Here is a 12,262-nt window from a genome sequence, read left to right on the forward strand (position 1 = left end):
CCATCGTGTCCCTGCAAAAGGAGCCTGGCAACCTCCCGGGGAGACCTGGTAGTGGGAACCTGGGACAGCGACAGGGTCCCCGGTGCAGCGACACCCAAGGGACGATCGTATCGTGCTCTGTCTTTTCAACAACACCTATAAGCGGTATCGGATCTAGAGGCCAGGCCCCAACGGGCCTCACATGCGGCCCCTGACCAGCCAGCCCTGTGTCGGCAGCGCCATCCAGGAGGAAGCTCACCGACACACATGCCATGCCTGGGACCCCAAGGCGCTCCGATCACCCCCTAGGCAGATAAGGCCAGGGCTAGGTTACTCCATGGGACCTGATGCATCCCTACAGTCGTCCCCAATTCCTTGTAGGACAGGTCGGACTTCCTCCACTGGGCCATGGGGTCTCCATGCTGTCCAGCTGGCAGCAGCCAACACATGACCAGCGGTACTGGGACACTGTCCAGCCTTTCCTCTCATGCCGGACGGTGGCCGCGTCTTTACCGAAAGCCCTGTAAGGGGGCAAAGGGCTGTGGGGAAGGCAGGTAGGCGGGTAGCCAGGCACAGATGAGACCACCCGCTGTGATCCCGCAGGGTCACTGGGACTTCAATCCATCTGGCCCACACGCAAATGCTAGGGATGGGGCTTTGGGGGCAGTGCGGCTTCAGGCTTGCAGCTTCAGCGTCAGGGAGCTGGGCACACACACCTGTGGGCAGAGCCGGCAGCAGACTGGGACCAGTGTTCCTCCGTAGGCCCCCTTGACCCTCCACCACCTGAGAAGAATATGGGGGGTGGGCTGTAAGGCTTTAGACTCCCCAAAGCGCACACACAGTGGGCCACGTGCTGCCCGCTGCAGTTTGGGGCGGGGCGGGGGGAGCACGGTCGGGATTCCTGACTCCAATGCCCACAGCATTCTCCGTCGACATGCAACCGCTGAGACACTGAGAAAGGAACCCAGTTCCCCATGTTACATGAGGCCAGGAGTCGACAAAGCCTGAGGCTAATCAGGGACGCCCGCACAGGGGCTGAGAGGCTCATGCTGGCACCACTTACGTGCAAGGGGAACAGAGTTCTGGGACACACCTTGACATGTCCCGAGCCCAGCTGCAGCGGCAGTGGTGATCTAGTGTGGCGGGGAGAGGTGTTGCAGGCAACGAACTGTCCCCTAAGAGAGCAGCTGGCAGGCTGCTCACCTGCCCATCCACACTCGGATCCCCACACACCACACTGCTGCGGCACTCCAGGGGGACGCAAGTCACCTGAGGGCTAGGGTCCAAGCTCCTCCCTTTCCCTGGGCCTGGTGCACAGGAAGCAGAGAGGAGAGCCCCGAGGAAGAGCTGACTGGTGACAACACATGGCACGTCGCCTAGAGCAGAGATTCTTGCTGGACGCCTCCCTCCAGCGAATTACCTACGCCCTCTGCACACAACGTAGCCTGACAGCTTGGGTTCTTTAGCTACTCTGTGCACAAAGTCTGGGCACAACCTTGTAGCCCCTCCGTATTTGCTACTGTAGGCCCACCAGGGCAACTCAACACACACACACACACACACACACACACACTCACTCACTCACTCACTCACATAGGCACACACTAACACACACACAAGCACACTCACTCACAAGTGGTCCACTGGCCGCTGGGCACAGGCTTTCCTCCCCTCGGTCCCCGTCTTGACCTTGCACCAATTTCCCTTTTGCACCTGACTTGAGCCCCCTGGCAGAGCAACGGTTGCACCGTCCCAGCGATTACCATCAGGATTCAGGAGGGAAGGGACTGCACTCTTGTATTGTGGCACCTGACCGTCCCACATAAGCACCTCATCCACAGAGACCCCTGTGTCTCCTCTTGTCTCGCCAGCGGCCTACACACACACTCCCGCACACACAGAGACACACGGCTACGCAATTGCACGAACATATGCACGCACACACTGCCGGCACCACCACGGATCTCAGGCCCAGTGTGCCACAGACGCCCACACACACTCGCAGGAACTCACGCTGGATCTCCGCCCTCGCGCGTACTCTCTCCATGAAATCCCACTCATAAGCCTCTGTGCTGCCCACAACCCACACCTGCCTCTTCCCCTCACACATCTCCCATCCTGAGCCACTGTCTCAGGACAGGGCTCGGGGTCAAAGGGACCCCGGGTGTGGGAGGCAGCAGCAAGGTATACTGGCATCGACTGTGAGAAGCCTGCCTACTCCTGAGTTCTCCGGGGACACGGGGCCTTAGCTCTGATCCTCACTGGAGGCGTTGCTCACTGGATTCTCTCTCACCAAGGAGACGACACCCCTCTGGGAGCAAGGGTCCTGGCTGAAATTCCCCAAGTCCTGGCCACACTGTACCAGGACCCAATGGACCAATTTGCTCCCGCTGTGCAATCCCCTTCCCTGCCTTTCGGCTCTGGCCTATACAACAAGTCTCCACATAACAGGTCTGTCTCTTCCTCCTCCTCCTTGCAGACTCTGCCTGCCCAGGAAGGCAGGCCTCTGTGCACATGGCAACACCTGCCCCACACTGGTACTGCACCTCTCCTGCACACACAGAATCACCCTGGCAGCGGCTAGGACAGTCACACTCAGGTTCCGTCCTCGTCGTCCCTCCTCGGGTCCCCCATAAACACACACACACACACACACACACACACACACACACACACACACACACACACAGACACACAGACACACACACACACACACACAGACACACACACACACACACACACACACACACACACACACACACAGAAACAGAAGGGTTTTTAGCTTCCTGTATGTGTCCGCATAAACATCGTGGCAACTCTTCAAGGCTGCCACATGTGATCACTTCCCCAATTGTCTCCGGGGCTCGTAGAAGACAGGAGACGCATCCACCCATCTCTTCCAGCACTGGTCGCGTCCTCCATTGTTCCTGATGGGCAAACATAGAAGTTCTGTGCCTTTCACGTCCACACAGATGCAGAGCCCCTGATGCATATGGGCACACGCAGACACATTCGCGTACATGCACACACACGCACCCCCACACAACAGACACCAAGAGTGATATGGGATATTTTCAAATACATCCCAGATGGTGCCACTCTTTTGCCTCGCCCTTTTGGGATCCCTCTTGCTTTGTCACCCAGGGATTCCTTTCCAGCCCCCAATGGCCTTGGGCTAGTTCTAAGAATGGCTGTCAGGTTGCGGGAGGACATGGCGTGGTGGGGCACATGGAAGGAAGTGCGAGATTCTCACCACAGTGGCGCCTGGGGACACGGCAGCTCCAGTCCCAAAGACTGGCAGGCAAATCCAGACTGAAGGAGCAGGGGGAAGCCCGGGAGAGGGCGGACATCCACGGGGAGCATCTGTGGTGGAGAAGCATTGCTCCTCCCGAGTGGCCCTCCAAAGCCCCAGCCCACAGCACAACTGCATTTGGTTTGCAGGCATCGACCCACTGTGTGTTTGCAGCTGAGTCCCTGCAGGTCCCTTGTCATCCTCCCACCCGCTCCCCATGCTACCTGGGTCCCAGTCTCGGCGGACCTTCCATTTCCAAGCCAATGTCTGGCCCACGTTCCTTGCCCATACAACACATGTGTCAACACACTGCATACTGGGGTTCTCACCGACACGTGCGCACGTCAGGTCATTGTCCTCTGGTCCCTTCCTCCCACAGGTAGTACTGCAGGGGATTGGGCCACAGGTCCTCGATGATGATCTGGTAGGGGACACAGGCCGGCGCCACATTGGGCATAGCCCACTCTCCTCTCTGGCCGGGGGCCACCCACATCCCACTGCTGACGAAGGCCTCAGGGGCCCCACCTCGGCAAACCTGTTCGTCCCTGGGCAGCTATGCTCACACAGCCAATTCAACAAGTTAAGCCTGGTGGGGTCATGCCTGCGACTGGGAGCTCCACGTTCATAATCCCAAAACCACTGGACTGGAGTGGAACGAATTGCCCTGTAGCCTAAAGGAAGAGGGGATTTGAGGAGCAACCAGACGGCCTCCTCTCCACCCACCCCTCCCTCCTGCCCCTGATTCATGCTCATCATCCCCCTGCCCAGCACCACCATGGGACCCACACTCTACCAGCAAAGCTAAGCTGATACTCCTTAATGATCACTGGGTTCCAGAAGTACGGGTTGTCCCCAAAGAAAAACATCACTCTGCAGCGGTACTTGGGATGGCCCACTTCCTCCACCTGCCGTGAGCAACGGGACAGGAAGGGCAAGTGTCCTCCCTCGGGGTCCTGACCTCCTTGCCTGGCTGTGAGGGTGAGCACCTTTGCCTCACCCTCTCCTGCCCAAATCCCACACCCGACGGGACGGCCCCCAGCCACAGCCTCCCCGGTCTGACCTCTAAGTTGACCACGTAGCTGAGCACGTCTTTGTCCTGGGCACCGTTCAAGGCCGACAACTGGGGGTGATTCAGAATCTGTGCTGGGTCAAGGAGCTGTGCCTTCAGATGCTGTGGAATCAGACACGGCCCACAACCACAACCCTCCCAGGCTAAGAGCAAGGGACTAGATCATGGCATGTGCAGAAAGACCAGGAAACACTAGCCCCCACACTCCTCAGCCTCTGCAAATGCATCAGACCCCATCGACACTGCGCTGTCCGTTGGCTTCCTGTACCTCCCACGCTGTCTGCACACAGCAGGGAGAGACTCCGCTGCCTGGACTCCTCACAGTTCCTTCATATACCTGACCTGTGTGGGTTGCCAGCAGCCCATCATAGCTTGTGATGTCGGCATGTGCTCTGACCCCTCCTCACGGCTGGGTGTCTTGGCATATTCCCGTGAAGACCAATGTTGTCACCGGCCTTCTGAGTCCAGAAGGAATAACACGGCTTACAAGAAACCGACTGCACACTTACGATGCAAACGGAGGGTGTGGGAGGGAGAAAGAGATCGAGAAGCACGGACAAGGAGGGCAGAGGAGGGAAAAGAAAGTAGACACAGTGACACAGCCAGTCAGGAGAGAAAGACATGGGTGGGACCCAGCCGGAGCCTGTGGACAGAGAGGGAAGCAGGAGTGGAGATACCAGGAGAGAGTCCTGTGTGTGTGTGTGTGTGTGTGTGTGTGTGTGTGTGTGTGTGTGTGGGTGTGTGTGTGTGGGTGTGTGTGGGTGGGTGGGTGGGTCTGTGGAGGCAGATTGTACCCCGCTCGGAGTAGGTCTGAGTCGTCCTCCTGTCTGGATCAGGGGGGTGGCATGGTTCCACTAAAGGCCATGAGTGTGTGTCTGAAATGCTCTCTTTTGACGGAACTGCTAGAAAACGTGCACAGCCTGTGAATGTGAAGGTGGGTGTGCGGCCTGTGTCACTCTCCCATTTGGCAGCGAAACGTTTCCTTGCCTTATCTGCTCTGAGTGAAGGCTGCTCTGTGCTACCCTAGCTCTGGTAGCATGGGGACACATGCCTCACGTCCACAAATAACGTGTGAGAGCAGCCTGCAGGCCAACGCTGGCGGACACCTAGAGGAAGCAGGTCCAAGTCCCCAAGTCCCCCCATCCCCAACAACCGCCCCTGTCCAAGGCCTTACATTGGATCCCAGACCGCACCAACCCAGGGCCAGGGACCACTGCCCAGCTCTCCTCCCTGGGGGCCATCGCCCTGAGGCACCCTGCTCTCAGGGCCCAGCCCTCCTGCACAACACCCCCGCCATCACCCACCAGCACAAGGAAGGATACCGCCTGGGCCCAGAAGCCAGGGATGTGCTCGATGATGGCCCTTCTCTGATCCAGGTAAGAAATCCGCCTCCGAAGAATCCTGCGCTTCAGCCGCCATAAGGCCCTGGAATCTTGGGCATTCCCAGCGCTGATCTCCAGCTGAAGACGCTCCAGCGCTGCCAGCGGGTCCTGGGCTGAGGCAGGACACAGCACTGGCTCCTGCTGCTGCGGCTCCTGTGAGAGCTGGGGCCCCTCCTCCGCCTCTGCATCTGCCTCGGGCTTCTCCTCTTGCTCCGGAATCTCCTCCAGCTGCTGTCTCCCCTCCTCCACCTCCTCCTGCTCGCGCATGTCCTCTGCTTCTGGCTTGGCTCCCTCAGAATTCTCCTCTCCAGCCACCTCTTCCTCGGTCGCCTCCCCGTCCTCTTCCTCCACCCCGATCACCACCTCAGCCGCCACCATTCCGTCATCCAATATCACCACCAATTCCTCCGCTGGGCTTGCCCCCTGTATCTCACACCCGGCCTGGGCTTCCTGCACCCCTGAACCTGGGGACTGCGGCCAGCCCACGCCCTCCAGCGCCCCTGCATTCCCACGGGCCCGGGACTCTCGACCTTTCTCATCCAGGACGATCAGGGCCCTGGGTCGACGGGAATCACCGCTTTTTCCGGACCGCGACACGCTGGCCATGACGCTCGGCCCCGGCCCCAGTGTAGCTAGGGCAGCCTCAGGACAAGGACAGGGAAATGGCAGCAGGTGGAGAGAGCCTTGCCCTCAAGGCGGTTGGCTCCCTGTTGCCTCCCGCCTCAGCCCGCCCAAGTTGGGCGCAGGCGCACAGGCTCTGGGATTTGACGACTCCGCATTGGCCGCGGCTGCCGTGGAGGCGGGGCCTAGACAGAGGCAGTGAGGAGTGTGCGCATGCGGCCTGCGGGCGAAGTGGTTCCAGGGCAGGTCAGGCCCGCTGGCCAGGTTGGCGGAGCAATCAGTTGCACGACAGCAGGGCAGGGTGTTGGCCGCCGGCTAGCGCACGCCAGCGGCCGGTCCGGGCTCTGGAGCAAGGGCCCAGCCGCCAGCGTGGACCCCGTTTTGCCGCATGTCCTCTTCAGCGCTGTCACCTTCCAGGCCTGACTCGCGAGGTCCCCGGTGTCACACAGTCTGTGTTCGCTTGTACACCCTTTCCCCAGAGGCCTCACTACGGGCACCAGAGCACTCAGCACAGGAACGTCCGCAGCGTGAGCCACTGTCTGCTCCGTCCCCTTGCCCCTGTTTCATGAAGCTGGGGCAAGGCCTGGAGAAGTCCTTAGGTGTCGCGCCTACCGGCGCCACATGCCCGTCCGCACGGTTTCTCCTCCTTGGCCATCAGGCTGAGGGCGGCGGTAAGGTGGGCGCCCACCCAGAACCAGTGACACCCACCCTAGACATACCCCACGGCCGTGTCCTTGCAAGAAAGCAGCTCAGCAGAATTCACTGCACTGCAATTCAGAGCAAACAACAACCCCCAGAGCCCCATCTGCCACTGGTGCCCTGCTGATCTCCGTACAGAGCACCAGGGAGATGGGGTAGTAGGATTTAGCAGTTTCCTCCGGTCCGGAAATCTAACCTTCCACTAAAAGGAGGACGACTCCAAGCAGGGCGCTTAGGGGCCCCTCACCGAGAATTACAAACTTGTCTGTGTCTGTCTCTGAGAAAGCCCCGTGCCTGCTGTCACTAGTACACACGAAAGCAGACGAGTTCCCTCCACGTTTCCCAGGTGCCAACGAGAATTCTGAAGAAGCGTGCACCCAGACACAGAATGTCCACTGAGAGAGACAGCGAGAAACAGACACGCAGGGAGACAGAGATATAGAGGGAGAGAGAGAGACACACATGCAAGCAGATGAAGGAAGGACGAGTGGGGGGGAAGACCGGCCTGGAGAGGGAGAGTCACAGGGAGACTGGCGGGAGAGACAGGGAGGAGGAGCAAGACAAGAAGAGACAGAGGGGCACCTATTACAAGGAAGACAGGCGGAGACAGGGGGAGGCATTAGTGAGGGAGAGGAGGGAGACGAAGACAAAGAGAGCTGGAAGGAAAGTGGGAGGGAGGGACAGGAAGAAGACAAGGGAGGGGGAGGCAAGGGGAGGGTAGGAGGAAGGAGAGCAGGGGCAGCCGAGGCGGAGACAGGTGGGCTGACTCTGATGACAGGGCAACTGCAGTGTGCACATTCATCTGGTGAAGTTCACCTGTGCAATTTCCACAGAGACGAATGCTGTACGGTGGTCAGCCCTCAGCACAAACGGCACCGTTCCCACCTGGACCTTAAGGGCAGTCTGAAACGATCCCTGAACTAGAAGGAAGCTGCAGTGAGGCCATTCTGGGTGAGGAAGAGGCCACCGCAGGGAGGAAAGCAAGGACCCGATCCCCACAGGGCTGCTGGAGGCCCTGTACTGACCAGCAGCAGACAGGAAACGGGACTGCCGGAAAGAGACCGCAGAGACCTAGGGACAGCACGTGCGGGAAGAAATCACGTCCCCAAGCTCGGCAAATGCAGGGAAAAGCAGAGGCTGCACATCCGTGAAAGTCAATGCTTTCCGAGTGGAACCAACGAGGTTCTCACAGATGCCCAGGAAATGTGCTCCACTCTGAGGCCCCTCGCCTCTGGCAAGCTTCTCATCCAGAGCGACTCATCACAGAGAAAGGGTGCACCGTGAGCAAAAGAGCCAAGGTCTCCTTCGCATCCCCGGACGCAGACAGGTGATCCGCCCAGTAATTTCAAGCCAACGTATGGTGATAAAGGTTACATTCCACCACAGTGATGGAGGAAACTCGCACCCGAGGGGAGGACAATGAGTGAGAACCGCATCCCAGGCTGTAAGGTAAGGACAGACCGTCCAGCTGTATTGACGGGTCACGAGACCGTGACTCAAATGTCTGTACAGACACCGAGGGTCTGCACAAGCACGAGGGCTGGATACTTGTAAGCAGGTAGCTGGATTTCTGAGTCTGGGCTGCCCGTATGATATGAAAGGCTAACACGTGCAAGCAGAGCTATGCCCATGTGATGCGGCTCAGCCCCCTGGGGCGGTACTTTGTACCCTGTGGAGGACCCGGGAGACGCATGCAGGCGGGCTCCTTGTGCACCTCTGCCACCGGGCACATATGTGGGAAACGTAGGGCCAAAGGGTCCGCCGTCGGGCTTAGTGTGGCTCACCCTTCAGCGGGTGCATTGAGCATCAGTGCAGAAAGCACTGGGCTCCCTGAAAGAGGCCAACGCCTGACAGAAACACAGTGGTGCTGACCCCTGCTTGATGGGCTCCTGAGGAGACTAAAAGGAGTTAAAGGCATGCAGTCCACCAGAGAGTGGAGTGGTGTTAAGCAGGGGAGGGTGCGATGAGGAGGTGTCGGGCCTAGGGTGTGAAGAGGCGGTCATGCCATGTGCATGAGTTCTGGAGATCTCACTTGCACAGGGCAGCCGTAAGCAACGCTTCACCGCCTCGTCAGGTTTCTCAGAGCTAAGTGCTCTCACCACAAACATAGAGGGTTTGCTGAGAAATGTCCCGGTGAAGGGGGCTGGACGGGGCGCTTGCACGTGAAGGATACGGGCACCTCCGTGACTGCCCGTTGTGTACCTCAGTCACGCACTAGTCCTGGTGGACTAAGCTGAGCTCAGTACCCTGCAGTCAAAGGTGTCTGCACGGTTCCCGCAAACATGAATCAGACTCCCAGGTAGGAAGTAAGGGACCAATGAGGGACCAGAACACACAGGAGGCACACGGAAACGAGACACACGCTGGCAGGGGGAAGTCTCTCCCAGCCAGGAACATGCCACATGGCAAAAGAGTAAGTGGGAAAACGTTGCTAGACCGCTTTTCACACTTCACGCCTGCACCTGCAACGTGCAAGCCAGTGACGTTTGAGCCCCTAGGGTCCAAAGGGTTTGGAAACAGAAGGACGGAAAATAGAGGCGCGACTTAATGCTCACAGCAAGGCACCTGCGTTTGGGGACATTACCTGGCTGGCAGTGAGTGCATGGCCAATCCTCTGACGAAGGTCCTACGGGCACGGAAGGATTTCTGGCTCCGGGAACATATCAGAGACCACGCAGAAGCCCCTCCCCCTGACAGCAGGACAGCAATTGGATCTGTCAGTGGAAGAAAGGGGTTGAATTCAGAGGGAAACCCACTCAAGCGCAGGAGCATACACCAAAGACAAGACAGGCCAGCAGAGCCGCAGCTGACACAACACGCAGGTGTGCAGAGACGAAGGCGGTTACACGGGTACAGCTGTGCCCACTTGGGCCAGGCAAGGAGGCATCACCAGAGAGGCGTTGGCACAGGCAAAGCCAGGGAAGGACCCAGACACGCCAGGGCTCACTCAGGGAGACAGAGGAGCACAGGCAAGGCAAGACATTTCCTGGACACAGAGAACAACAGGACGATCCCGACAGGCCAATGAGAGACACGTGTGGTTCAGAGACATGGAAGTCAGAAGGCTCCTGAATTGCCGAGGGTGTCCCCTGTCGAGGGACAGCACTCTGGAGCCCACACACGCTGGTGTTGTGGTGGAAGAGGCCGCTAGGCAGCACATAGAGTTGTGCAGGGGGTTTAGCAGCTCCTGGACCCTGGGGCTCCCCAGGGAGTGCTGCGGCGACGGGAGGACACCCGGGGCTGCAGGGTGTGCGGCATGAGGGCTGTAATCCGTCGGACACAGAGCACCCAGGCCTCTGACCACGGTCCCTGGACACAAGTGTCCACACTTGAGGGTTCGGCTCTGGGGGCCGTGAGCGCATTCCACACCCACACCTTGCCCGTACCTTCTCTTTGGGACAGGCCGGGCGGAAAAGTCACCCTGGCCCCTCAGCAGGTATTGGCGGCAGATATGAACGTGTGGGGGACCCTGTGTTCCCCTGTCCCGTAAAGTGTTCCTGTTGGGCAAGACCTATCAAGTAACGGCCTGCTTGTGCAGAACGATGCCCCAAAGGGCCCGGCCCCGTGACCACTGAGGCCGTGTTCCCACTGCAGAATCATGGGCCATACTTTCTTTGGATGTTCACACCCAAAGACACGGGCCAGCACAGGGAGCTTTTCCAGGGTACCCCGACGTTTACACATCAAGCAGCTGAGAAGACGTGCTTCTCCAGCCAGTGTGCAGACAGCAGCGAGAGAAAGACCTGCCTTCCCTTCTAGAGAGTGCGACAGCCTCCGCCCTGGAAGAGGTAAGGCTTGGGCGTACAGATCCCCAACTCCACAGCGTGCTGACACCCCGCTGACCATGTTGTCTGCATACTGGTAGGGGCAAGAAGCCTCCATGCATTGGGACTGCCAACGCCTTCTCCGGAATAGAGCCACTGCAGAGAAGGCTCTTGTACTGCAGAGCTGTGCAGTGGGGATCCTGGGGGGCTTGGGCAGCTTGGGAGACGGGAAGATTAGTGTGGGGATGTCAGTCTCAGGCACGCTGTGCTGGGGGCCGTGCAACTTGGGGATAGAGAAGAGCCTGCGATGGACAGGGCTGAACTCTGTCTATTGCCCTGCTAGCACGGTGGAGCCTTTGCCCCATCCCTAGCACAGACATCTCTGGCAAGCAGCCATCTGCTGTGTAAGGAGTACCCCAGCACTCGCCTCTTCCCAGGTGAGGCTCGTCCCAGTCCTTTCTAAGCTCCAGGCCTGCCCGGGACCTCTGCACAGAATGCTAAGGCTGCACAAGTCCATCGTTCCCTATGTGGCCGAGGCAGCCTTTGTCCAGGCACTCGGGCCAAGGAACGCAGGCTGCCTGGGACGAGGCGACCTCTCTGAGCGCCTGCTGGTGTTTGCCCTTGGGAGTCTTCTCACAAGTCTCACATGGTGTGTTGGGCACACGGCAGAAGACTGTGGACCCAGAGGAAGAGCAGCACCAGACTCATCACGGCTGATGATGAGAGGGAAGCGGGCACAAGGGAGAGGATGGCGTGTCCGTGGCCTTTAAGAGCCCCACCTCCCCGCGACCCTCCCCTCTGTTGGCTTGCAATCTGGGCCCCCCAGTCGTAACCTGAGGTCATTTCAGAAACAGCAAAGGTCACACAAGGGCATCCGTACTAGGACTCCTTCAGGAGTCTTGTGGGTGTGTGTGTGTGTGTGTGTGTGTGTGTCAATATGTGAGAGTAAGTGAAGCAGAGGGTGGGAGGCTCAGCTTCAGGAAGTGGAACCAGGAAAGTTGGCTGTGATTTTGGAGTTGCGTGAGACTGTAGTGGGCTGTTTCCTCTGCAGTGTGTACGTTCTCCCTGCCAACTCTGCCTGAAGCAGAACTTCATCGGTCTTACCCACCCACTCTCCCTCTGGTCCCTCGGTTCCCTCCCCTGGACACCACCAATCCGACAGCCTGCTCACAATCCCTCAAATATGTATGGCTGCTCCTGAGATCCTGACCTTGTCCACGAGACAGTCTGCATTCGTAGACATCTGAAAACCAGAGGGTATTCAACCCTGGGAATTCCTCCCTGTGTGGCGGTTCAGTCAACATGACTGAGGATGTCACCATGCGGGATTCTGGGGGCACCATCATGGACATCCCCAAACCCTGAGTATTGGACATCCCTGGCCTGTGCTGGCCTCTGCATTTCCTTGAACTTCCTCATTTTCACAGGAAAGATATGAACCTGGGCGCTGGCCTTT

General features: G+C 58.8%; 1 protein-coding gene across 1 annotated transcript; it reads right to left on the minus strand.

Moving 5' to 3' along the window:
* Positions 1-3,620: 3,620 nt before the first annotated feature.
* On the minus strand, positions 3,621-6,328 carry LOC124525774 (testis-specific Y-encoded protein 1-like). Its single transcript, XM_047098357.1, has 5 exons — positions 5,663-6,328; positions 4,332-4,409; positions 4,065-4,176; positions 3,797-3,942; positions 3,621-3,692 (listed from the first exon to the last, which is right to left on the minus strand). Exons 1-5 carry the CDS (start codon positions 6,326-6,328, stop codon positions 3,621-3,623), a joined length of 1,074 nt encoding a protein of 357 aa, XP_046954313.1.
* Between the last annotated feature and the right edge of the window lie 5,934 nt (positions 6,329-12,262).

This window comes from Lynx rufus, unplaced genomic scaffold (genome assembly GCF_022079265.1).
Source record: "Lynx rufus isolate CCGP_SWC_20201006 ecotype Redwood Valley unplaced genomic scaffold, mLynRuf1.p SCAF_48, whole genome shotgun sequence".
Lineage (NCBI taxonomy): Eukaryota > Metazoa > Chordata > Mammalia > Carnivora > Felidae > Lynx > Lynx rufus.

Bases quoted from the DNA above. Each gene is read 5' to 3' on its own strand.
- LOC124525774 (XM_047098357.1), bottom strand. From the start codon at position 6,328: ATGGCCAGCGTGTCGCGGTCCGGAAAAAGCGGTGATTCCCGTCGACCC. The intron at 4,410-5,662 runs GTATCCTTCCTT...GACCCAGCACAG, and splicing joins CTGGCTTCTGGGCCCAGGCG to ATTCTGAATCACCCCCAGTT. The intron at 4,177-4,331 runs GTCAGACCGGGG...TGCTCACGGCAG, and splicing joins GCTACGTGGTCAACTTAGAG to GTGGAGGAAGTGGGCCATCC.